General features: G+C 45.2%; 1 protein-coding gene across 1 annotated transcript in view; it reads left to right on the plus strand.

The window, feature by feature from the left end:
- LOC124775774 (venom carboxylesterase-6-like) overlaps nt 1-25,529 on the plus strand; it is a 144,514-nt gene that overhangs the window by 71,467 nt on the left and 47,518 nt on the right. Inside the window, exons 3-5 of the mRNA XM_047250604.1 lie at nt 6,940-7,125; nt 11,060-11,259; nt 18,665-18,830. Of these exons, the coding sequence (XP_047106560.1) occupies nt 6,940-7,125; nt 11,060-11,259; nt 18,665-18,830 (552 nt within the window). The remainder of the gene's footprint in view (nt 1-6,939; nt 7,126-11,059; nt 11,260-18,664; nt 18,831-25,529) is intronic.

Here is a 25,529-nt window from a genome sequence, read left to right on the forward strand (position 1 = left end):
TGGACCATAATCCAATACGGCGAGTAACTCACAATTAGTTCACCTCTTACTTCCAGAACAGACAACAAACTGTCATTTCCCACGGTACTGAGAATGGCGACGATGCAGGGTCCGAGCGTGGCTCGGTTAAATTGTTGGTGCCCAGGGGATAAGTGCTGGGGCCACTCCTGTTCCTTATTTACATAAATTATATGTCCTCTAGTATTACAGTTGGTTCTAAATTGTTTCTGTTTGCCAATGACAATAGCTCTATAGTAAAGGATGTTCTCTGCAAAACTGGCACTGTTTCCAACAGTGCAGTTCAAGTTATAAATTCATTCCTTGTAGAAAAGAAACCGACGCTAAATCATAATAAATTTCAGTATTTACTGTTTCTGACACAAAATTCAACAGAACCTGATGTTACAATTACAAACAATGGGGATATGAGTAGTGACACTGAATGGTTGAAATTTCTACGTGTTCAGATAGACAGCAAACTGTCGTGGAAAGCCCATGTCCAGAATCTTGTTCAAAGGCTTAATGCTGCCACTTTTACAATTTGAACAGTATTCTACTTCGCAGATTTTCATTCGCTTATGACGTATGGTGTTGCGTTTTGGAGTAACTCTTCCCACTCTCAAAGGGTATTTTTGCCTCAGAAACGGGCAGTTCGGGAAATAAGTGGTGTAAGTTCACAAACCTCTTGTAGACCCCTGTCCATTAGTCTGGGTGTTGTGACGTTTGACTCTCAATACATATATCTTCTTTAATATCGTTTCTTGTTGACAGTTTCAGCTTGATCTCAAGAACTAGCAGCTTTCGCTCAGTTAATACTAGGCAGAAATCCAGTCTGCATTTGGATAGCAGCTCCTTGACTTTTGTGCCGAAAGGCGTGCAGTATTCTGCTGTATCGATTTTCAGTAAACTACCACAAGAATTTAAAAATCTTAGCAGTAGTCCACATTCTTTCAAATCCAAACTGAAGAGTTTTCTCTTGGGTCACTCGTTCTATTGTGTCAAGGAGTTTCTTGAAAAATTAAGTTAATCTCTATGTTAAATTGCTGACTGGGTTTATATAAACTTACAGCTTATTGTCCTTTTAGGATTAATAAATATGTTACCTTATCTGTTATTACTTTTCCGTTCTAATTTCACTTGCTGACACCCTCCATGACCACGAACATTTGCTCCTCAATTTCATCCTATGGACATATACCTATATAATAAAAGAAAAAAGTATAAACCCACAAAGGAGAAGAAGAGAACACAAATATAGGAGGAGGATTTGAAAGCAGCGCTGTCTAAAGCATGAGTAAATAAAGCGCCGCGACCAGGAAATACAGCAACGGAACTTCCCAAGTAAGGAAGAAGTCTGATAGTAACTCATACGTAGAAAATCTTTGGGAAAGTATAAGCGGTAGAAAATGGAAAGTATTTGCCATTTCTCTCCTGGATATACAAAAAAAAAAGTGACAGGAAGTTTTGCGCCAATTATAGAGGAATAAGTGTTATCCTAGCAACAGCTAGGCTGTCCTATAGTATTCTAAATAAGAAAATAGAAAATGAAATACCGGCTTTCGGTGACTGCGAAGTGGTCTTCGGCTAGGATGTGAAGGAATGACAAGGCTTAATGTTAGAGAAAAGTGGATTCGCGTTGATAAAAAGTTTGTGCATGAACACAAAAGTAATGATTATGATTGGAAACCAGTTTACTCGAAGTATTTATTTGGAGCAAGCAGTCAATGGCTGGTACAAGAAATGCTCAGGCATGGGAATAAAGATTGGTGATGATAACATTCACTCTTTTATTTGAGGGTGACCAGGCAATATTCCCTCGAAATTAAGATGATATGGAATTCACGCAGATGAAGCTTAAAGAGGAGTATAGCAAATGAGGTTTTGGAATAAATACGGACAAGACAGAGTATATGTATGGATTACGATTTGGTGAAAAATAACAAAGGAGAAGGGGGAAAAAAATCCTGCAGCAGCTACAAACCTTTGGATCAATAATAGATAACTGCGTCACATGTGACGAGTATATTAATTCCAAATTACCAGTGGTGAAGAGAACTACGAAAGCAGGCTCGCAACTTGTGCTATTTTCGTGGCAGCAATGTCAGCCATTGGGCCGATCAATCTGATGTTCCTAGCTAGGCACACGTGCCAAAGGCTACGTGTTTTATTTTATTTTTTTATTTGAGCACATCTGTTCTTAATTCTGACAATTGTTTCTCGCACTGTAATTTCATGTAAGTAACCCTTGTACGTCATGATAATTGTTATCGTGATTAATGCTTGTTGTCATACTTAATTTTCTATGTATTATTTTATAGGGTTTCTCAAAATTTCATCCTGATGAAAACATCCGTAGAGGTACCGAAACGTAGGTCAATGTAGCAAACAATTATTTGCAACAGTTGGTTCTGTAATCCTATGTTGAGAGCTACTGAAGCTTTGCATGGGATAATATGGAGTAATTACATTCGGCAGGGCACTAAGAAAAGCAGATTTCACAGATTGCGAGGACAATAGTTCTGTATGGAGCTGAAATGTGACCTGAAACAAGGAAAATTAGAGAGAAAATGAAAACAGTGGAGATAGACTATATAAGATCTATAGACTTACAGTGGCATGATAGAATACGAAATGAGAAGGTATGGAGCCGTATGAAAATAATGTATTGTATAACAAAAACTATTGAGAATAGAGCGCTTCAGGGGTACGGACACGTGTAGAGAATGCCTAATCACAATTGGCCAAGGACAGGTGCGACAGAGCGAGGTAACGCTGTGGCTATCACACTGGACTCGCATTCGGGAATTAGACTGTTAAAACCCACGTTCGGCCATCCTGATTTACGCATAACGTCATCTTTCCAAATAGTTTAAGGCAAATGCCGGGATGGTTCCTTCGAAATGCCACTGCCACTTTCCTTCTCCATCCTTCTTTGATCCAACTGGTGCGCCGACTCTAACGACCTCTTTTTCGCCAGGAGGTTAAACACTAATCTCCTCCTCTTTAAACTGCGAGCCTCCGGGAAGAAGGAGAGGATGACCAGCACTAAGATGGGACAAATACTTCCAGTAATCTATAGAAGACAGAAATCTAGGACCGGGTGACTGGAATGAAGAAAAATCTGGAGGTCGATAACGTCTAACTCTTATGGGGAAAACGCCGATGACAAACGCTAGAGATATTTTTACCTCGGTCATGTGGTAATTTCCTTTCAAAAACGTTGTAATTTGATTTCTGAGCGTATTTTATCGAGTGTGTGCTCCAGAAACCAAAGCATCATCTCTCAGTGCCAGTTGCTAGCGTAACATGGATGATTTAAACATGCCTGCGCTTGATCACCTGTGCATGCAAGAGTTTCAGTGGGTTGTAAATAACAGACAACCGGTTGCAAGAAATTGATTTACTAAACCTTGACTATGGTTTCGACAATTTCGAAAAAAAGGTTTTCTTCAGCAGATATTGTACGTAGAATCACATATTATCTACATCAAATGTGGGGGTCATTGACTCAGTCTAATACATTTGCGTGTCGTCCAATTAATCATAATTAAAATACATGTTTTAAAGTAGTAGGTAGTGACATGCGCCGGCGCCGTGGCTACCTACACTCTGTACGAGCCGATGCCACGTTTCGTATTTAAACTTATTTAAATGTTGTGGGGTCTTTTAAAAAGACAGACTCTACAGTAGGGAGATACTACTATTAAATCATGTATCTTCAGTGGTGATGATACACACATGTACTAGACAGAATATAAATAGTATGTTATTGTATGCACCTAGCTTCTCAAGAACACAGTTTCAAAACTGTCGAAACAATGGAGAATGTATTGTAAACATATATTCTACAACTGGATGGCTGTTGTTTCCAGTTCATGAAGGCTATAACATCGATGCATAGTAACATTAATCACTTGTACAGAATCACAATATTGTCACTGCTTGTAAATCGTTAATCAGACGAGACGACATAGAGATGATGAAGCGAATTATTCGGCAAATTTGCAGTTACAAAGAGAATTGCTACTCGTACTGTTCCCATTCTGTGCGCCATATTTGCGTTTTCACAGGGTTCAGTCACATGTTCTTTTTGTTTTACTTAAATTTCTCACGCGTTCTCCGGCTGACAGCTCACAATGCACTTTACATTTATAGTTACATTTCTGTTTCGCCAGCCGCCGGTGCCAAAAGCAGCGTGGTCTGGTGTTCGGGACGCCTTGCAGGTGGGATCCAAGTGCCCACAGTACAGGGATAACGAGGTGTCCGGTGACGAAGACTGTCTGTACCTCAACGTTTATGGACCAGGGGTAGGCATTACATCGCAGTTAAGTACAGTAATTTAGCACAATAACTGCAAGCTACTGTCTACCTCGTACTTCGCATTCAGACCGCTGCCGCAGTTTAAAAGATAACTTGTGGTAAATATACATAATTTTTTGCCTGTGGCGACGAAGAAATCTATAGTAAATCATGTGGGTGTAGTGGATTGGAGCTTTTATCTGCATACTGAAAATAAAGTAGTCAAGGGTAAATATACGGTAAATGTTTGAGATGCAAAAAGTAAATAATTTCTCACTAAAGCTACATTTATTTTACTAACTTTTCCAGTAACACTTTTCTATTCAAAGAATCGGGCATTCTCCACAACCGGGCAAAACATTTCCGTTGACCTTTCTTTTGAGGGATGTAGAAAGCGGGAGGTAGAATATAAATAGTGAACGCCTCTAGGGTATCAACGGATATTTATTCTACTAAGTATTCCTTTGTATAGATGTTTTCATACGAAATGTAAAGGTTATGGACACTTTCATTATGTGAGGAGTCATTCATTTATGAGAGACCTACTATCCTTTGCTTGTTGGGTGTCACCCATCAGATTACTAATGTAGGCCTTCTCGATAAATTTTAAAATGTAAGCTTCTTCGGTTTTTAAGACAAAATTATAAGCAAAGTAATAATGACGACATATGTGTGACATTTTATTTGCATACTATATGATACAATGGAATTAAGTTAGTTTGTATGTTTGTGCAGGATGCCTTACAAAATGCAACTCTGAAACCGGTGATGGTTCGGATTCACGGTGGATGCTTTACAGGAGGATATGGTCACGGAACTATACCTAACTACTTCGTGGACAACGATGTCGTAATTGTCAGCATAAATTATCGTCTGGGACTACTAGGTAACTAACCTAACCTTCTCGTTTAATATTACGATATTAGGAAATCATGCGATTTTTGCTTTTAAATTAACACTAATGAGCCTTGTTCCAGAACAAGTCTTGCACCTCTGAGAATATACAGGACCTGTCGTTATACGAAGCTGAACGTGATTCCTTTTAACGACTACGTTAGTCTTTTCCGTTTTTTTATATGTTATCGCTATTACTGTTCTTATTTTACACGAAGCAATGTAGGTCGATTTCGACAGCTGCAGTTGGCCACACCAGTGCGTTTGGACACATTTCCTTTTATCGTGTTATGTTTACGTGCAGCGTGTTGCGGTAGATGTTTGCTTACATGCTATCACTAAGTAGTCTTTCTTGAACCAGCTGTTCATTTACTTCAACCAGTGTCGTCCATTACTATTGTTTCTTGCCGTTCTTCCTTCCATCTTCACTTTTAATACACATCCCATCGTCGTTAATATACTAGTGGTTTAAGTACTACATAAGCCAGATTGTTCATTCAAATCAACACTTCTTAGACTTCTGTCCACTCACTCTGTTCTTAGTATTTCCTAGTTGCCGCTCAGAGCCTTACTTCTGTTATTTTCTGCTGTTCAAATTGTTCCGTTGCGCAACCACTCAGTATTACAGCACATATAAAAGTCCTCACCATATGTATTACCATGCCCTAAGTTTATTTGATCAGAAATTTTCTGTTTTTCAAAAATGGCAATATCTTAAATTTGTGATGAACAACTAAATGCCCTTTTCCGCACGTAACCGACTATTGCTGTCTTACTTCTCAAGACAGTATTTTTTTCACACTTTTGCCTACAAATAACTTAATTTTGTTTTTATTTAGTCTGTTTTTGTCTCAGTGAGAATCTGATGTGCATGTTTCAGACTCTCCGCCAAGAGTATATTATTATCTCCGGAACATGTCTGATTAGTGTTTTCTTAAATTTTTCTGTAGTTTGATGTAAAGCGGTATGTGTGTGTACTTTAATCAGGTGATTGTGAGGACCCCTGAATTACCTCCCTTCAGTTTTCACCTGTTGGTTACGCACGCATATCGCAGTTGCGCATTCTTCCTTGTAAAAACTTCAAACAACTCCTCTGTCTTCATACTTTATACTTGTTTCTTTCATTATGTTGGGAAGTTGCTGCTAACATACTTCACTAAAAGCTTTCTTTCAGGCAAGCCATATAAACCCTCTTACTTCTATTAGTTTCTTGCTGTTATTATTCTGATGCATGTATTACCTTAGGTCTTAAAGCAACACTGATCTCTGCCAAGATTACCTTCAGTCTTATTTCTTACTGTAGCTAATATTGTAGTAATGAGATTGTTAAAATTATGAAAGATGTGGCTTAACGTACTGTACAGTTTTCATCTGTTCGCCTCAAGTGTCTTCCGTAACATTAAATTTGACCACTATTTGTAGTCAAAAGAGTAATTATAGCTTTCGGATTCATGTGTTAGGTTAACTCAACTGCAGTAATTAGTATAGATTTGTAAATAAGGTAGAATTCAAGCTTCTGCGAAACGTGACCAATGACCTCACATCAGACTGTCATATTCTGGCGAAGAAGGCAGTTGCAACGAACCTCCAAAATTAAAATTTTTGCTTAATTTCCTTATGTAGAACTCTGTTCCAAAAAGTACTCAAGTTACTGCTGTTTCTAGTTCTATAAAAATCTATTTTAAACTTATTATGAGCTGAAGCTGGGGCATTAAATACACTACATGTATTGGTGTTTTGCCGTAGGTTTTCTGAGTACCGGCGATGAGGTGGTCCCTGGGAACATGGGTCTTAAGGACCAGACAGAGGCTCTGCGTTGGGTACAGAGGAACATAGCGGCGTTTGGTGGAGATCCAGATAGAGTAACCATCTTCGGACAAAGTGCTGGAGGGGCATCTATTCATTACCACATCCTGTCTCCCATGAGCAAAGGCATGTAAACTGATGTCCATCATTGCTATTTTGATAGGTTATGGGCTTGAAACCTTTATTTAAAATGCGTATATGAACTGACAGAAAAAGATCGTGACACCAAACGATAATTAATGTGGAGGATTGAAACTGTCGAATACATTGATATAGGTGACATATTTAAGTGATTAACATTTCAGGACCACAGGTGAGTGTGAGATAAGCCATTGCAAAGATGAAATGCTGGTACATTAATAACCGGTGTAACCGCCAGAATACTGAATGCAGGCATGCAAACGTGCTTGCATTGTGTTGTATAGCAGACGGATGTCAGTTTTGTGGGATGGAGATCCATACATGTAGCACTTGGTCGGTCAATGTGGAACTTAATACCGTTTAGGATGACGCTGCAGTTTTCGTCCGATGATGTCTCACATGTGCTCGACTGGAGACGGACGTGGCGACCGAGCAGGCCAAGGAAACATGTCGACATTTTCTACAGCATGTTGGGCTACAACAGCGGTGTGTGGGCGAGAGTTATTCAGTTGGAAAACACCCTCTGGAAATCTGTTCGTGAGTCGCAGCACGACGGTTCGAATCACCAGACTTACGTCCAGTCCTGCAGCAAGGGTGTGTGGTATAACACGGGAGTGCTACTGTTGTCATACGAAATCTCACCCCATCATAACTCCATGTGTAAGTACAGTGTGTCTAGCACGCAGACCAGTTGTTTGCAGACCCTCAGCTAGTCTAACGAACGCACGGCGATCACTGGTACCGTAAGAGAACCAGTGTTCATAAGAAAACACAATAGACCTCCACCGTGCTCTCCAATGAGCTGTGGCTTGGCACGACCGAAGTCGCGAACGACGGCGGTTTGGTGTCAGTGAAGATCACGCTACAGGGCGTCGGTTTCGGAGCTGTAACCGATTTGTAATAGGTCGTTGTGTCAAGCCAACAAGATAGTATTCTCTCCCGGTAGTGCCGCGTGGCCGTCTGGAGCCGGTCTTCTTTCGACTGAACGTTATCGTCACCACCGCTGCCAGCAATCATGGAAGTGGATATATTCCTGCTAAGTCTTTCTGCAATATCGCAGGAGAAGGATCCAGCTCCTCGTAGCCCTATTACAAGACCGTGTTCAGATTCAATGCGCTACTGATAACCGCTTCTTTGTCGCCTTGAAGGCAGTCTTGACTAAAATCATCTCACCGACTCCAATCTCAACGGTGGGTAACGCTCACGGCTTTTACAATGTGTATTTATAACAAACCTCAATTAGATCCTCATAGCAGCGTTAGTAGCGCCACTATTATGCTACTGGCGCGAAATTTTAGTAGACTTCATCTTTCTGATGTAGAAACACGCTTACCAACTCCTCCTTGGTGTTGCGTTGTCATTGTATGTCCGAATGTCTTAGGACATGTTACGGAATGCTCTCTGGATATCGTGGGCAGGCCGTGGTGGCCGAGCGGTTCTAGGCGCTTCAGTCCGGAACCGCGCGACTGCTACGGTCGCCGGTTCGAATCCTGCCTCGGGCATGGATGTGTGTGATGTCCTTTGGTTAGTTAGGTTTAAGTAGTTCTAAGTTCTAGGGGACTGATGACCTCAGGTGTTAAGTCCCATAGCGCTCAGAGCCATTTTTTGATATCGTGAGACTGTCCGTATCATAGGCATGTTGTCTCTCACTAAAACTCAACACTGGCAATTAACATTTAAAATGGCACGCCAGTAGGGGCTTAAAATTTAGAGCACATCATCCGAGTTTTGTGACAGTGATTAACGTCTCAGGTGCACCGTTACGTATATTGCCATCACTGATGTGAGTTCGTTTAGCTGTGGCATTAGTTCTGTGTCATTAACAATTCAAAGGAAGAGAATTATTTCATTTATAATTTATACGTGTCAAATGATTTTGAAGTATATCAAGAATGGAATGAAACATACTGCGTTATTTTTTGAATCTTATCCATCTATACAACTGTCATAAAAGATATTGATAAATAAAAGAGTAGTGTCTTTTGAACTATGGCCTATTATTGTCAAAAGAATATTGACCGCATAAATGCACGATATATTTATTGACTTACAAATGCATCATAACATTGTTGTAATTACGTGTTAAACTGAATCTTTGGCACAACTAATTCTTTATCGGAGCGATATACTCTTCATTTTAAACGGTAAACGATCGAAATACACCAGACTGTTTAATAATCATTCTTTTCGGAGTAACAACAAAATAATAAAGGTTATTTTGTGTTTGCAGCCTTTAGCATGATATTGCATCAGTCAAAGTCATATGCATACATTATTTTCATTTTTTGTAAATCATCAGTCATTATACCTCTAAAACGTAAAATTAAAATATTTGGTTGATTCAATTTAATTTAATACACTTGATGTAGGGACTATAATACACAAAAATGCATAACTGGATAGGAAGTACAGTAACTGATATTAATATACACTCCTGGAAATTGAAATAAGAACACCGTGAATTCATTGTCCCAGGAAGGGGAAACTTTATTGACACATTCCTGGGGTCAGATACATCACATGATCACACTGACAGAACCACAGGCACATAGACACAGGCAACAGAGCATGCACAATGTCGGCACTAGTACAGTGTATATCCACCTTTCGCAGCAATGCAGGCTGCTATTCTTCCATGGAGACGATCGTAGAGATGCTGGATGTAGTCCTGTGGAACGGCTTGCGACGCTTCATCCAGTCCCAAACATGCTCAATGGGGGACAGATCCGGAGATCTTGCTGGCCAGAATAGTTGACTTACACCTTCTAGAGCACGTTGGGTGGCACGGGATACATGCGGACGTGCATTGTCCTGTTGGAACAGCAAGTTCCCTTGCCGGTCTAGGAATGGTAGAACGATGGGTTCGATGACGGTTTGGATGTACCGTGCACTATTCAGTGTCCCCTCGACGATCGCCAGTGGTGTACGGCCAGTGTAGGAGATCGCTCCCCACACCATGATGCCGGGTGTTGGCCCTGTGTGCCTCGGTCGTATGCAGTCCTGATTGTGGCGCTCACCTGCACGGCGCCAAACACGCATACGACCATCATTGGCACCAAGGCAGAAGCGACTCTCATCGCTGAAGACGACACGTCTCCATTCGTCCCTCCATTCACGCCTGTCGCGACACCACTGGAGGCGGGCTGCACGATGTTGGGGCGTGAGCGGAAGACGGCCTAACGGTTTGCGGGACCGTAGCCCAGCTTCATGGAGACGGTTGCGAATCGTCCTCGCCGATACCCCAGGAGCAACAGTGTCCCTAATTTGCTGGGAAGTGGCGGTGCGGTCCCCTACGGCACTGCGTAGGATCCTACGGTCTTGGCGTGCATCCGTGCGTCGCTGCGGTCCGGCCCCAGGTCGACGGGCACGTGCACCTTCCGCCGACCACTGGCGACAACATCGATGTACTGTGGAGACCTCACGCCCCACGTGTTGAGCAATTCGGCGGTACGTCCACCCGGCCTCCCGCATGCCCACTATACGCCCTCGCTCAAAGTCCGTCAACTGCACATACGGTTCACGTCCACGCTGTCGCGGCATGCTACCAGTTTTAAAGACTGCGATGGAGCTCCGTATGCCACGGCAAACTGGCTGACACTGACGGCGGCGGTGCACAAATGCTGCGCAGCTAGCGCCATTCGACGGCCAACACCGCGGTTCCTGGTGTGTCCGCTGTGCCGTGCGTGTGATCATTGCTTGTACAGCCCTCTCGCAGTGTCCGGAGCAAGTATGGTGGGTCTGACACACCGGTGTCAATGTGTTCTTTTTTCCATTTCCAGGAATGTACATAAAAAATTCAGTGTCTATTCATAATAGTCTGTTAGACTCAAAGGAAATGATTTTATTAAAATAAAAGAATGTCTGCTTTATTACTCCGTGTGATTACAAGAAGTAATTGGTAACTTTCTTTTCTCATCAGGTCTTTACAAGAATGCTATAGCAATGAGTGGGTCAGCACTAAATCCGTGGGCATTTTCTAGGAATGCAACAGACAGAGCAATACGGTTTGCTCAACATTTAGGATACACAGGGAAAACTTCTAACGACCTACTAAAGTTCCTAAAAGATGTGGACGCATACACACTCGTGTTGGACGAAAAGACTGCTCTTTCGGAAGAGGTATGTTTTTGCTTCCAGTAATTATTTTTGGTTCATTGAGATAGATAATATTCCTAAAGTTGTATTATACATCCATGTTCATATATTAAGGAATTTTTTCTGATCTACGAGAAACAGTGCAAAATACACTACTGGCCATTAAAATTGCTACACCACGAAGGTGACGTGCTACAGACGCGAAATATAACCGACAGGAAGAAGATGCTGTGATATGCAAACGATTAGCTTCTCAGAGCATTCACACAAGGTTGGCGCCGGTGGCGACACCGACAACGTGCTGACATGATGAAAGTGTCCAACCGATTGAGTCATACACAAACAGCAGTTGACCGGCGTTGCCTGGTGAAACGTCGCTGTGATGCCTCGTGAAAGGAGGAGAAATGCTTACCATCACGTTTCCGACTTTGATAAAGGTCGGATTGTAGCCTATCGCGATTGCGGTTTATCGTATCGCGACATCGCTGCTCGCGTTGGTCGATATCCAATGACTGTTAGCAGAATATGGAATCGGTGGGTTCAGCAGGATAACATGGAACGCCGTGCTGGATCCCAATGGCCTCGTATCATTAGCAGTCGACATGACAGGCATCTTATCCGCATCGCTGTAAAGGATCGTGCAGCCACATCTCGATCCATGAGTTAACAGATGGGGACTTTTGCAAGACAACAACCATCTGCACGAACAGTTCGACGACGTTTGCAGCAGCATGGACTATCAGCTCGGAGACCAAGGCTGCAGTTACCCTTGACGCTGCATCACAGACAGGAGCGCATGCGATGGTGTACTGAACGACGAACCTGGGTGCACGAATGGCAAAACGTCATTTTTTCGGATGAATCCAGGTTGTGTTTACAGCATCGTGATGGTCGCATCCTTGTTTGGCGACATCGCGGTGAACGCACATTGGAAGCGTGTATTCGTCATCGCCATACTGGCATATTACCCGGAGTGATGGTATGGGGTGCTATTGGTTACACGTCTCGGCCACCCCTTGTTCGCATTGATGGCACTTTAAACAGTGGACGCTACATTTCAGATGTGTTACGACCCGTGGCTCTAGCCTTCATTCGATCCCTGCGAAACCCTACATTTCAGCAGGATATTGCACTACCGCATGTTGCAGTTCCTGTAGGGGCCTTTCTGGATACAGAAAATGTTCGACTGCTGCCCTGGCCAGCACATTCTCCAGATCTTTCACCAATTGAAAAGGTCTGGTCTATGCTGGCCGAGCAACTGGCTCGTCACAGTACGCCAGTCACTACTCTTGATTAACTGTGGTATCGTGTTGAAGCTGCATGGGCAGCTAGCTGTACCTGTACACGCCATCTAAGCTCTGTTTGACTCGATGCCCAGGCGTAACAAGGCCGTTATTACGGCCAAAGGTGGTTGTTCTGGGTATTGATTTCTCAGGATCTATGTACCCAAATTGCGTGAAAATGTAATCACACGTCAGTTCTAGTATAATATATTTGTCCAATGAATACCCGTTAATCATCTGCATTTTTTCTTGGTATAGCAATTTTAATGGCCAGTAGTGTAGTGACACTGAAGGGACTCAAACGTTTCACGTACATTATCAGCTCCCCTCTGTAAGTTTACTACACACACGAGACGTCAGTGTGAATGAAGTTGCCTGTCCAGAAGCAGTAACTGCAGACCAATTTGGTCAGGAAAGGTCAGTGTCTTCGAGCGTGAACTAGTCCTTCGACGCCACTTGAGTAATAGGTCCATCAACGACATTTCAGCCCTTCCAGAGTGGCACAAGTTCACTGCTGGAAATGTGATTGTAAAACGGAAACGCGAAGAAACAACCACATCTTATCCAAGAAAAGGTAGACAGACCTCACGTACTGATGGACAGGCACCATACCTCACTGCGGAGGGTGTTTGTAAAATCAGAAGAAAGAATCATTCGTGAGCTTCAAAATGCAACCAGCAGTCCAACGCAATGACTGCGCAACCAGCCCTATGACTGTGCATAGAGAGTTAAAAGGAATGGAGTACAACTGTCGAGAAGCTCCTTATCAGCTGCACATTTCTGTAATGATTGCTGAGAGACGCTTGAATTTGTGTCAATAGCTACGCCACTGGAAAGTGTGGTCACCTTATTGATCTTAAGAAAACGGTTAATGCTGAAGGATATGAACACATTTTACATCATTACAGTAGAGGAACACATGGGAGACAGTTATTGCGTGTATCAGTATGACAATGCACCTCGTCGTATAGTAGCATCGGTGAGGCAATTATTTGCTGACAGTAACATTCTTGAAGTGGACCGGCCTGCCCAGATTCCAGAACTGAAACAATGGAACACCTTTGGAATGAGCTAGAACGTCCAGTTCGCTCCAAAACACAGTGTGATACATCACTACTTCCCTGATTTCAGCTCTTGTGGATGAACAGAGTGCCGTTCATCCTCAGTAGATTTCAAGCCGTCGCAAAGCGTTCGATGGGTGCAAACCTGCTCAGATAATGTATATGGTTCGCCAGTACAGGACAACGTAGTGTGCCTACCCCTGTCTATGCATGCAGGGTTTTGGAGGGAACAAGGATGTTAAGGTTTGATGTCCCGTCGATGACGAAATAATTAGAGACCAACCACAGGCTCGACGTGGGGGAAGGATTTAGAAGAAATTCAACGGTGCCCTTACATGAGTTGGACTAAGCAAGGAAAACCTGGTTCTGGATGGCAGAATCGGCAAGGATAGTACTTTCCTCCAGAGTAAGACTCCATTGTCTCAACTAATGTGACACATCGCTCCATTAACCGAGATCATGAGTGTAATGGTTCTGGTGGCATACAGTGTGTGTTTTCTACACGTTAGCCGAGTTCTAGAAAAAGGGAAGCAGTACATCTAAAGCAAGACATGTGGACGTCATTTAAGGTGGTCAGGTCATTGTCAGTGTAAATACTGGGCATAGGAACACGAGTTGGGCCCGGAGTCATAATTACCCGCAAGAATACCGAAAGAAGCTAACTTCAGCTACGGTCAGTGGAAGATCGACAGAGAGCTACCATCTGGTGGCAGGATCATTATCTTCCCTTCGTTCCGTTAAGACATCCAAGTAGGTCGCCACCCTTCCAGCCCGGAGGCTACGGGAAAGCTTTTGGGTTACACGTCTCCCGTAAATTGTCGGTCGTCGGCTTCGACAGATTGTTCGTCTACACACCAGATGCAGTCAGCTTAGACAAAGGTACACAAGAGTGTGTCCAGCACCATCAGGTTAACTCTCTCTTTTTTACAGGTGAGCCGTAGCTTCGTCTGGAAGGTAAATCAAGAGGCGTGATCACTTTGTTCTGCTGTCGTACGCTTTACAGGTCTTTCAATATCGTGGAAAAAGGAGCTATATGGGAGCGCCAGGTTTCTCGTTTGGGGAGAAACTAAATTTGGAGCACGTACTACACAATTTTATGTGTACTGAGGTACAGCAAAAGTAGTACACGAGTTTTATTATTTGGGCTGCAAATTAACTGACAGTGGTACATTAAAAAAGGATGTAAAAGGAAGATTGACTGCAAGAAAATGAAGTTTTCTGAAATATGGGTTGTTTTTTCTTGCTTTCTATTTTGGTCATTAGTTTTCCTACTGGTTTGATGCATTTCACCACAATTTCCTCCCTTCTGCAAATCTGTTAATCTCAGAGTAACATCTACTCGCAACAACTTTGGTTGTTTATTTCTTTGTTGTACTTATTCTGATCTCTGTCCATCCCTATAAATTTTTTCCATACAACACTGTCTAGTACAGCGGTTCCCAATCTGGGGATGGTTACCGCCTAAGCGGTAAAATGAATTTTTCTGAGAGATAAAATGAAAAGCGATCAGCTGTGTCTCGGTCACGGAATTAAATCATATCTAAAAGATAATTGCAATTATTACTATTTCATAAGACTATTATTGGTTTAATAGCAATAATTACATTTTTTACGAACACTAGTAACGACGTGTGACAATGTGACGATATCACAGCTTGTGAAACGAACGTACGAACAATGTCTTTCTCGCTTAATCAACCCAATACATACATATTTTGTGCCATACATCTATGACAGAGAAACTGAGACACGTACGTCACATATGCTTGAATGTGTCAGTAGTGCAGCTAGTTCCCTCAGTGGACAAGATATTTCTTCATTATCAACTTCGAAAACACACAAACGAACTATCTGACAGCGCAACACAGCAGTAATTAAGTAACGGCTACTACTGTCGTAGGACCTACACATTATTCTTACTGTTAGTTCCAGCGGTAAAACACGAAGCACTGGTTGCCCGAAGTCTTCCAGTTTCTGTTAGTTTAGAAGTATAGAGCCCAGCAGCCGAGTGGTTTCAACTTGGTTGATTTTAAGTGGGGAGATATAGTTGCACCAACAGTTGCTAGTTCATGTTTTAATAAAAAACCTAAAAATCATACACCATTTATCTTTCGTCATTTTAAAAACGGAAGTGTTGATTGAAATCTCTTTTTCATTCTGAAATCTAGTTAGGTGCTAAGGTTGATGATGGTAGGGCGAGGGGGCTGGGGTCGCTAATAGCTAATATCTAATTACACCAATGGGTAATGATCTCAGAAACTTTGGGAAGCACTGCTCTAGTACAGCTCTGCAACTGAAGCTATCCCCCCTTCCTTAAAAAATGTCCTACCACCCAGTCCTTAGCGTTTTCGTTGTATTTCTTTCCTAGCCGGTTTTGTCGACAACGACAACGTATCTTGTCCGATCAGCTCACTTAATTTTCCACATACACCAGAACATCAAATTTCAATCGCTTAAAATTACTTGAAAGTGATACTTCCATAATAAAGGGTACTCACAGGAAGAAAGTAGAATACTTTGAAATGTGACGCTGCATAAGAATGCTGCAGACTTCATCAGTGGGTCGGTTACCATATTTTCAGTCACTGAACTGAATTGGAGAGTAAAGATGTTTATATCACAAATCGACAAAAAACAGAGATATGTTGATAAACTACATTTTGAGACGTCAGCTAACAGTACAGTAGATAACGGTGGGAATTAAGGTTGGGAAGGGGGAGGCGGTTTTAGAGAGAGCCTAAGGCCTGACTACAGTAAACAGGTTTAAATACGGATGTACACTGCAGTAGCTCTGGAGGGATGTGGCAGTAGACCAAGGCTCGACTACAGTAAGTGGGTGACAGTAGACGAATGTTGCAGTAATTAGGCACAGCTAAATGAACTTTCACAGTATGAACTGGCATGGAGAGGTGCAGAAACTACATTAGCAACAATGACGGGGTTAGTACGAGTGGTTCAGTTTATGAGGATGACGTATTGCAAAATTATATGTTCACTTTTCTGAGTGAGTCTGATGCACAATGATGCCTGACAAAATAGTGTGGACTGTCGAGACGAGGGTAAGACGCTACACCTAATACGATTGAATGTACGTAGGACGCCATAGGCATCCCACCGCCGACACTGCTACTGAACTCTGGCTTCTAAAGGCGTCAATAGAAGTGGTACTTTGGTAAAGCACTTAGGACGTCGGTTCAGATTTGGATTCTCCGTGGTTTTCATAAAATGACTGAGGGAAATGCCGGGATGATTGCTGTGTAAATAATACGATCAGTTTTCTTTCCAAATGCGGGCTTTACCACGTCTCCACGACTTCGGCCTTGACCGGGACCGAAAATTCTGATCTAACTTCGTGTTTCATGAAGTAGTTTCTCCAGTAATGGAACACTTTACTGTAAAGCATGTACAGTGAGCTCTCATGTCGAGTTTGCTCCTTCATATATTCGTGTTACTTTGCCACGTACCACGATGGTATAAGGACGTCTCGTAGTGTACCTCTTCATTATATTTGGTGTACCTGGAAGATCCCCCAACGTAGTCACATGAACACAGGAAAAATAAACATGTACCTGACGGTACATTCTTACAGCTGAAAGTGTTAAACCCAAATGTCATTCGCAGTAACAAACTAGCTCATCAAACCAACTGAATTATTGTTTTAATGATCCCAGTATTGAAAAGCAATGTGTTCCGTGTTTAATTATGGTCATTTTTTGAGTACGTGGTACCACATCTACCTGATAGGAATCACTCTTCATTTTTCCTGTAAATTACACCTGTTTTATTTTTCCTGATTTGACCAAGCATCAGCTACTTGCTACACCTTTAAACGCTATTCTTCCATTACTGAACCGGGTGGTTATTCGATGGCTCGGTCTGTGGTTACTCTCCTATTGCTGGAGAATATGAACTCAGTAGTAGCAATGAGGGAGGGTAAAGACTGATGGAGTTATGCAGGAAACTTAAACTTTAAATTGCGAATACACTGTTCAAAGATCACAAGAGAAGGAGATATACCTGGAAAGGGCCTGTAAACGCAGGAAAATACCAGCTGCATTACATCACGATCAGACCGAGATTCCAAAATCAGGCACTAGATTGTGAGGTGTACCCTAAAGCAGATATAAACTTAGTTGACAATTTGCCAATGATGAAGAACACGCTGAAGTTAAAGACAAACGTCAGAAAAATAAACGTGCTACGAAGTGAGACACTAAAGTACTGAAGAATGATAACGGACGTCTCAATTTATAGATACTGAGATAATGACTACCACAGTAGGTACTTAGAGAAAAATGCATGTTTATGAAAAGGGCAATCACAGAAGAATAGCAGACATGTGACGTTTTCAAGATGGCGAAAAATTTTAATGGGGTGGGATATTTAAAAATGGCGATGTCGGGAAATCATTTTATCAACCATTAAAAATCTTCGGTCAAATCACAGCACTTAAAAATGCCAAGATGCCAATGGTGTGAAATTTTTTTAACATGCATTACAATGAAATAACCAGTTACCACATATACAATGCTAAAAGTATCAGAACTCTCTGTAGGAAATCTGCACTAATACTTGCACTTTTCAAGATGAAGTGGTCGCCATCTCGGATTGTGATGTCAGTGGTATTGCATACTTCAATATCGCATTCAAGTGCGAAATGCTCCATAAAACCTATAGACATACTAGTCGTGCAACACTGTTTCTTGAAATAGCTGTGTAGACACATTTGTTCCACAGAGCCAGTTTACAACTTACTTACATTATCAAACGACGATAAAATCATTTATTCCTCCACCATCTATGTAGTAGTATGAATGTCTGCTTTATGAAATGTATTTATTTCAAAGGAAAGCTTGAAAATATCTCTGCAACGGCTAAATAAACAAAAAATAGATAAATAAAGAGAATCCAAGATAGCTGAAAGTATATTATTCATAAAGAGAAATTAACAGAAATTACAGCACATTATAGTTTACATAACGTGACGCCTCTCATCTTCGAATGCAGCAGATACCTGACATAAGTATAACGTTAAAGTGTATTGTTGCACATGAAATAACTGAAAATGAAAGTTTTCTGTGACAGGATAGCAAGAGTTTGTTCCAATGTGTGTGGGTACCAAGTGCCGAGCCGGAACACGATGGAGCGTTTCTGACCGAACAGCCTTGGAAACTTGTGTCTGAGGGGCGCTACAATCTGGTACCTTTCATGGCTGGCGACACGGATCTGGAGCGTGTTGCACACACACAGCGTAAGTGAATTAAAATTTTCTCGTTCTTTTCTAGACATACGCATGAATACCGTAGTGAACCCTGTATGTCAGTTACATTATCAGGAGCTATATGAAATATAAAAGTCCTTAAAGCACGACCTTCTTCTTTTTTCAACCAGTCTTCTGGCTCGTCTCATCAGCCCGCCACGTCTCCGCTTCCCATCTTTCTCTCAGAGAAGCACTTACACCCGAGGTCCTTCCTTATTTGCTCATTTGTTGTATATAAACCAATCGCTGTCTTTCTCTCCAGTTTTACCCCACACAGCTCCCTGAAGTTCCATGGAAGCTTTTCCTTAATATCTTAGCACATCACCTATCACCATTTCCATTATGCTTGTCGATATTTTCCGTAAGCTCCTCTCCTGCGAAGAACCTCATTTCTTGTCTTATGATTGATCCCAATATTCAACATCCTTCCATAGCACCGCTTCTCAAACGCTTCGATTATCTGCTTTCCCAGGGATCCCACAGTCTATTATTCCCTTCCAAACAATACTGTGCTACCGACATAACGTAGGCATGTTTTCCTTAAATTCAGGTCGATGTTTGACATTAGTACAATTTTTTTAGGCAGAAATTCCCTCCTTGCCAGTGCTAATCCGCATTTTAAGTCCATCTTGCATCGTACGTAATGCGTTATCATACTTCTAAAGTAGTAGAATTATTTCGCTTCGTTTGCGTTACCGTCCCCAAATTTAATGTTGAGTTCATAGCTAATCTCATTTCTGTTACTCTTCATTAGACCTTCGTCGGTTTACTCTCAATACATAGCGAATTGCCTTTAGACACGTCATTCCATTCAACACTTCCGCAATTCCTCCTGAATTTCACTGAGGGTAGCAATAACATTAGCGAACGTTATCACTGATTTCCTGGATTTTAATCCTACTTATGAACGTTTCTTCCATTTACATCATTGCTTCTTCCCTGTATGGATCGAAAAATGTGCGTAAACGACTGCTCCTGTGTCTTACTTCGTTTTTGAACCGATCACTTACTTCTTGGTCTTCCATATTGTTTCCTTTTGATTTTTGTGCATATTGTATATTACCCATCTTTCCATATAGCTTAAAAACATTTTCCTGAGAATTTCGAATATCTTTCACCACTCTTCATTGTCTAACGCTTTTAATCGGTCGACAAATCCTGTGAAGGTATCTTGATTTCTCTTTAGTCTTGCTTCAATTATCGAGCGCGGAATCAGAACACTCTCTCTCTCTCTCTCTCTCTCTCTCTCTCTCTCTCTCTCTCTGGTACCTTTGGCTTTTCTAAAGCCAAACTGTTCGTCATCTAACAGATTCTCATATTTTCCACTTTGTTGTAAATTATTCTTGTCAACAACTTGGATGCGTGAGATGTTAAGCTGATTTAGCGATAGTTATCACACTTACAAACCTCTGCTATCGTCGGGATTGTATGACGTTTCTCCGAAAGTCAGACTCATAGATTCTACAAACCAATTTGAACGTCGTTTGGTTACCATTTACCCCAAGGATTAAAAATTCCAGAGGAATCTCGTCTGTAACTTCTATATTACTTGAGCGTAAATTATCCACATCTCTGTAGGATTCTAATCAATACTGGATGGCCTATATCTTCCATATCGACTCTCATTTCACATACCATGTGTGCTAGGTAAAATACCAATGTAACAAGGCGCTATACCATTTTGTGTACAGAAACAGCAGCAATATGATAAAATGGAAATTATTTTTGTTGCTATACATAGAAATCTAACTACAGCTTACAAGATGTAAGGGGCGATCAAAAAGCTTCCGCTTAGGGGCGTTGCTGCAGCGTGTAGCGCGACTCCGAAGCGGATATATAAGCACCGACCTGTAGGAAAGGGGCGACAAGATCAGAGGGTTGGATCCCCTCATTCGAAGACGTCCGATTGCAAAGCCTGGGCTACTCTCAGGTTGGAATCTCCGTCTTCGAAGTTTGTGTGCCGCCACCGCCGCCGCCGCCGCCGCCAGCTGGTGCTCGCCGCCGTCGCCGCCAGCCGGTTCTCGCCGCCGCCGCCGCCGACGCCTCGTCACCGCCCCCGCCACCGCCGCCGTCTTCGTCTTCCTCCGTCCTCGTCTTCCTCCGTCTTCTTTGTCTTCGTCTTCGTCTGTCCCGTTTGTGTCCTTTCCTTCTGTGCGTTATTTTTTCTCCCTGACGTCATGTCCACCCCCACCACCACCGCCACCGCTACCACCACCGCCATACTTTACACTTCCCCTTCTGCCGCCTCCACCACTATAACGTGGTGTGCCCAGTCCCACCCCCCTCCTTCCATCCCACCTCTTCTCACTCTCCCTTCGCCCTCACTCTTTGTCGCCCCCTCTCCAGCATCTTCCTCCCGCTCCTCTCGATCTGATCCTTTCCCCCCACTCCCCCAGCCTGTCACTGCAGCTCCGGCTAGGGTGGTGGCCCGTCGGGCCACTGTCCATGCCCAGCTCTCCCCGTCACCTTCGCCATCACTGCCGCCACCGCCACCGTCATCGTCATCGTCACCGGCACCATCTCCGGCGCCGACTCCAGCCCCGGGACCTACCACTCCCCGTCACATTCCTGTTGTTCCCATCCCCCACACCTCCTCCGCCGCCGTCAAGCGCCCCAGTGGCACCCCTGCCTCGTCTGCTCCAAAAAAGGCTCCACCTCGTCCCCCTTCCCCCACCCCTGATGCCATGGATGTCTCCCCGCCCGTCCCTGCCCCCTCCTCCTCATCCTCTACCCCCTCCTCCTACCGCTACCTCCTCTCCCGTCCGGATCCCTCCCTCCTCGAAGCCCGGAACCTCACCCTCTTCCTTCGCCAGAATTGTCCTGGTGCCCCCATCTCCCTCCTCACTCCTCGCAGTGATTCGGTACTCATCTCCTCCCCCAGCCCTACCCTCCACACAGACCTCCTTTCCTGCATCCCTGCCACCCGCTTTGGCCCTCATGCCTCTCTCACCCCTGCTCCCTCGCCACCTCCCTCCCGCCAACCCCAACCTCCGCGGCGCCTGCCGACCCTCACCGCCGTGATCACTCGGCTCAGTCCAGTGATCACGGAGGAGGAGGTGTTGGCGGAGCTTCAGCCCAATCCCCATCTGGAGGTGCGTGCGGTTCGCCGGATCCATAACACTGCCGGCCCCACCCGCCTTATGCGGGTTTTTTCTGAGCACGCCCCCTCCATAGACCGTCTCCTGAAGGAGGGTGCCCTCCTTTTTAACCAACGTTATAAGGTTGACCCCTCCCGTTCCCCTCCTCAATCCCTGTGCTGCCAGAGGTGTCTGCGCTATAATGCGCACCCCACAGCTGAGTGCCGCGAGGCCCCCACCTGCCCGCATTGTAAGCAAGCGCACTTCCTCAGGCAGTGCCCTAACCTCCAATCCCCTCCTTCCTGCAATACCTGCAATCTCCCCCATCCCACCTACTCCCAAAAGTGTAAAGCCTGACCCCCTCCGACCACTCCTGAACTCACTGTCCCTGTCCGTCCCCTGGACGCCCCCACCCCACCTGGCAATTCCCTTCGTCCCCCCCCCCCCCACCGCTGAGGACATCATCAGGTTCATCACCATCGTCCTTCAAAATGTTCATCCCTTTCAGCACCCCCACACCATCCAGCAGATCTCCATTGCCGCCCGTTCCATATTCCAACTCAAGATGTACGCCACCTACTCCAACAACCAGGCCCATTTTACCTTCTCCTGTCTTGACACCCTCGTCTAAATCCCTGTCATGGCGCGACAGCAACGTATTCTTTTCAACAATATCCGCTCCCTCTCCGCCAACAAGAACCTCTTCCTGCACACCCTTCCCACCCACTGCGTGGATGCCTTCCTCCTCAATGAAACCTTCCTCCAACCCCACCACTCCATCCACACCTCTCCCTATCTCCTCCACCACTCCGATAACCCCCTCCCAATTGCGCGTGGCGGAGTTGCCATTGGTCACCACCGCCAGATCCCCGTTCGGCTCCAACCTCTCCTTCCCGACCACACCGAACACCTAATCCTTAGTCTCTTCTTCCCCGGCCTTACCGTTACCTGCACCACCATCTATGTCCGCCCTAACGCCCCTCTTCTCTTCGACTTCCTCTCCCACATTGACCGTACCTTCTCCTCCTACGTGATCGCCGCCGACCTCAACATCCATAGTCGTTCCGCCACCCAGTTGCGGCGGTGGCATCGGTTCCTCTCCTCCCTTCAAGGCGACCTCATCCCCATCCCCCAGCACACCCGTCCCGAATCCAACTCCACTCCTGATGTTATCCTCTCCTCCCCCAACCTCCTTGGCCGCATAACGGTGGATGTCCTGGAGCCTATTGGTAGCGACCATCTCCCTGTCCTCCTCACCGTTTCAGACGGTCGTTGCCCTCGCCCCAACCCTCGTACTGACCCTCCCCCTAAGTATGTCCACGACTATTCCCGTGCCGACTGGAATGCCTACCGGGATACCCTTTCCACCCAGGTCGATAGGCACCCCTTCACCTACCACCACCCTGATGATGTCACCCATGCCGCCTCCTTTCTCCAGCAGACCTTGTCTGAGGCCGTGGAGGCCCACGTCCCTACTGTCGCCATCCATCCCCACCGTCCTACCTTACCCCCACAGGCCGTTCTCCTCCTCTGTGAATCCCATCGTCTCTACCATGCCTTCCTCTGCACGCGTGACCCGGACACACTACGACGCCACCGGCAACTCCAGCGACACATTCGTAATTTGCTCACGGCTAAGAATCGCCGGGACTGGCGACAGACATGCACCCGTTTAAATGCTACCCTACCAATCAACTCGTCCTAGTTCTGGTCGGCCTTCCGTCGCCTTACCGGAACTAAACCCTCCCCCTCTTATCCTCTTCTCCATGATGATCACCCTTTCCCTGACACCCTTAGTAAGGCCAATCACTTTGCCTCCTACCTCTCCGATGTGTTTTCCATCCACGATGATCCCCAGTTCGATTACTCCTTCTTCCCGGATGTCCGCGATCGAACTGACACCTCCGTCCCTCTCCTCGCTCCTGGTTTCCAGTACTTGGACAACATTGCACACACGGAACTCAATGCCCCTATCACTACACAGGATCTGATTGCTACACTCTGCACAAAACGCAACACCGCTCCTGGTCACGATCGTGTCACCTACCGTCACCTTCGTGAAGCTCCTGTCTCTTTCCTCTCCACCCTGGCCAGGCTCTACAATGTAGTCCTGTCCACCGGTTACTACCCCGACCTGTGGAAAACCTCCCGTATCCTCATGTTCCTTAAACCTGGCAAACCGCCGTCCGCCGTCTCCTCCTACCGTCCCATCAGCCTTACCTCGGTCTTCAGCAAGGTCCTGGAATCTATCCTCACCCGACGCATCCACCAGCATCTCCGCCAGCACCGCCTCCTTCCCATTACCCAGTGTGGCTTTCGGCCGTCCTTCTCTTCTGACGACCTTCTCCTTCACCTCACTCATCTCCTTTCCGAACAGCTTAATTCCCGTCGCTCCGCAATCTTCCTCTCCCTGGACCTCGAACGTGCATATGACTGCATATGCCATTCTGGTCTCCTCTTTAAGCTCCAAACCTTCGCCCTTCCCATTAACTACGTCCGTCTGATCGGCTCCTTTCTCTACCGCCGTCCTTCCTATGTCACCGTCCATAACACAGATTCCTACACCTTTTTCCCCTCTGCCGGTGTGCCCCAAGGCTCCATCCTCTCCCCCCTTCTGTAGCTTTTGTACACGGCGGACATGCCGCCGCCGTCAGCCCCCGTCCACCTTCTCCAGTTTGCCGATGACACCGCCTTCCTTGCCCTTGCCCCCACCCTACAGCGCTCCCAACACCTTCTCCAATCCCATCTTGACCGGTTCACCGCTTGGTGCAACCAGTGGTTGCTCAAGGTCAATCCCTCCAAAACCCAGGCGATCATTGTAGGCAAAACCACTCCTTCCTTCCGCCTCCTTGATTTCTATCTCACCATCTATGGCCGTCCTATCGCCCTCACTCCTACCCTTAAGTACCTTGGCGTCACCCTCGACCGTCGCCTCTCCTGGACTCCCCACCTCCGGACAATCCAAACCAAGGCACGCTCCCGCCTCAGTCTCCTCAAGCTCCTCTCTGGCCGTACGTGGGGTCAGGACCCCTCCACCATCCTCCACACCTATAAGTCCCTCATCCGCCCTATCCTTTGTTATGCCCATCCGGCTTGGATCTCCGCTCCCCCTACCTTTTATCAATCCCTCCAAATCCTTGAACGTCATGCTCTCCGCCTCGCCTATCGCATCCGTCTCCCCTCCCCCACGCGGATCCTGTACAATCTCATCCCCTTCCCCCACCTCCTCCTTTTCCTTGAAAGGATACGGATCCTGTACACCTCCCACAAACTCGATCCTCCTCACCCTCTCGTCTCCCCGATTCTCTCCCACCCCCGCCCGCTGCCGCGCCTGTATTTGCACGTCCCACCCGGTCTCCATCTCTCCACCCTCCTTACCCTCTCCCAAGGTGGCTTCCGCCAGCTCCCCCTCCCTGATGATGTCCTCCTCCCCTCCATCTACCCCTCCTATCAACTTTGACCCTGCCCCACCCCCCACTTCCGGTGTCCTTTCCTTTGGCACCCTCCCTCCCTTCTCTTCCCTTCCCTTCTCTTTCCTTTTCCCACGTCCCCTCCCTCCGCCCCTCTTCCCCCGGGTTTCCCCTCCCCCTTCCTCCCCCCTTTCTCCCCTGCC

This window comes from Schistocerca piceifrons, chromosome 2 (genome assembly GCF_021461385.2).
Source record: "Schistocerca piceifrons isolate TAMUIC-IGC-003096 chromosome 2, iqSchPice1.1, whole genome shotgun sequence".
In the NCBI taxonomy this organism is placed as follows: Eukaryota; Metazoa; Arthropoda; class Insecta; order Orthoptera; family Acrididae; genus Schistocerca; species Schistocerca piceifrons.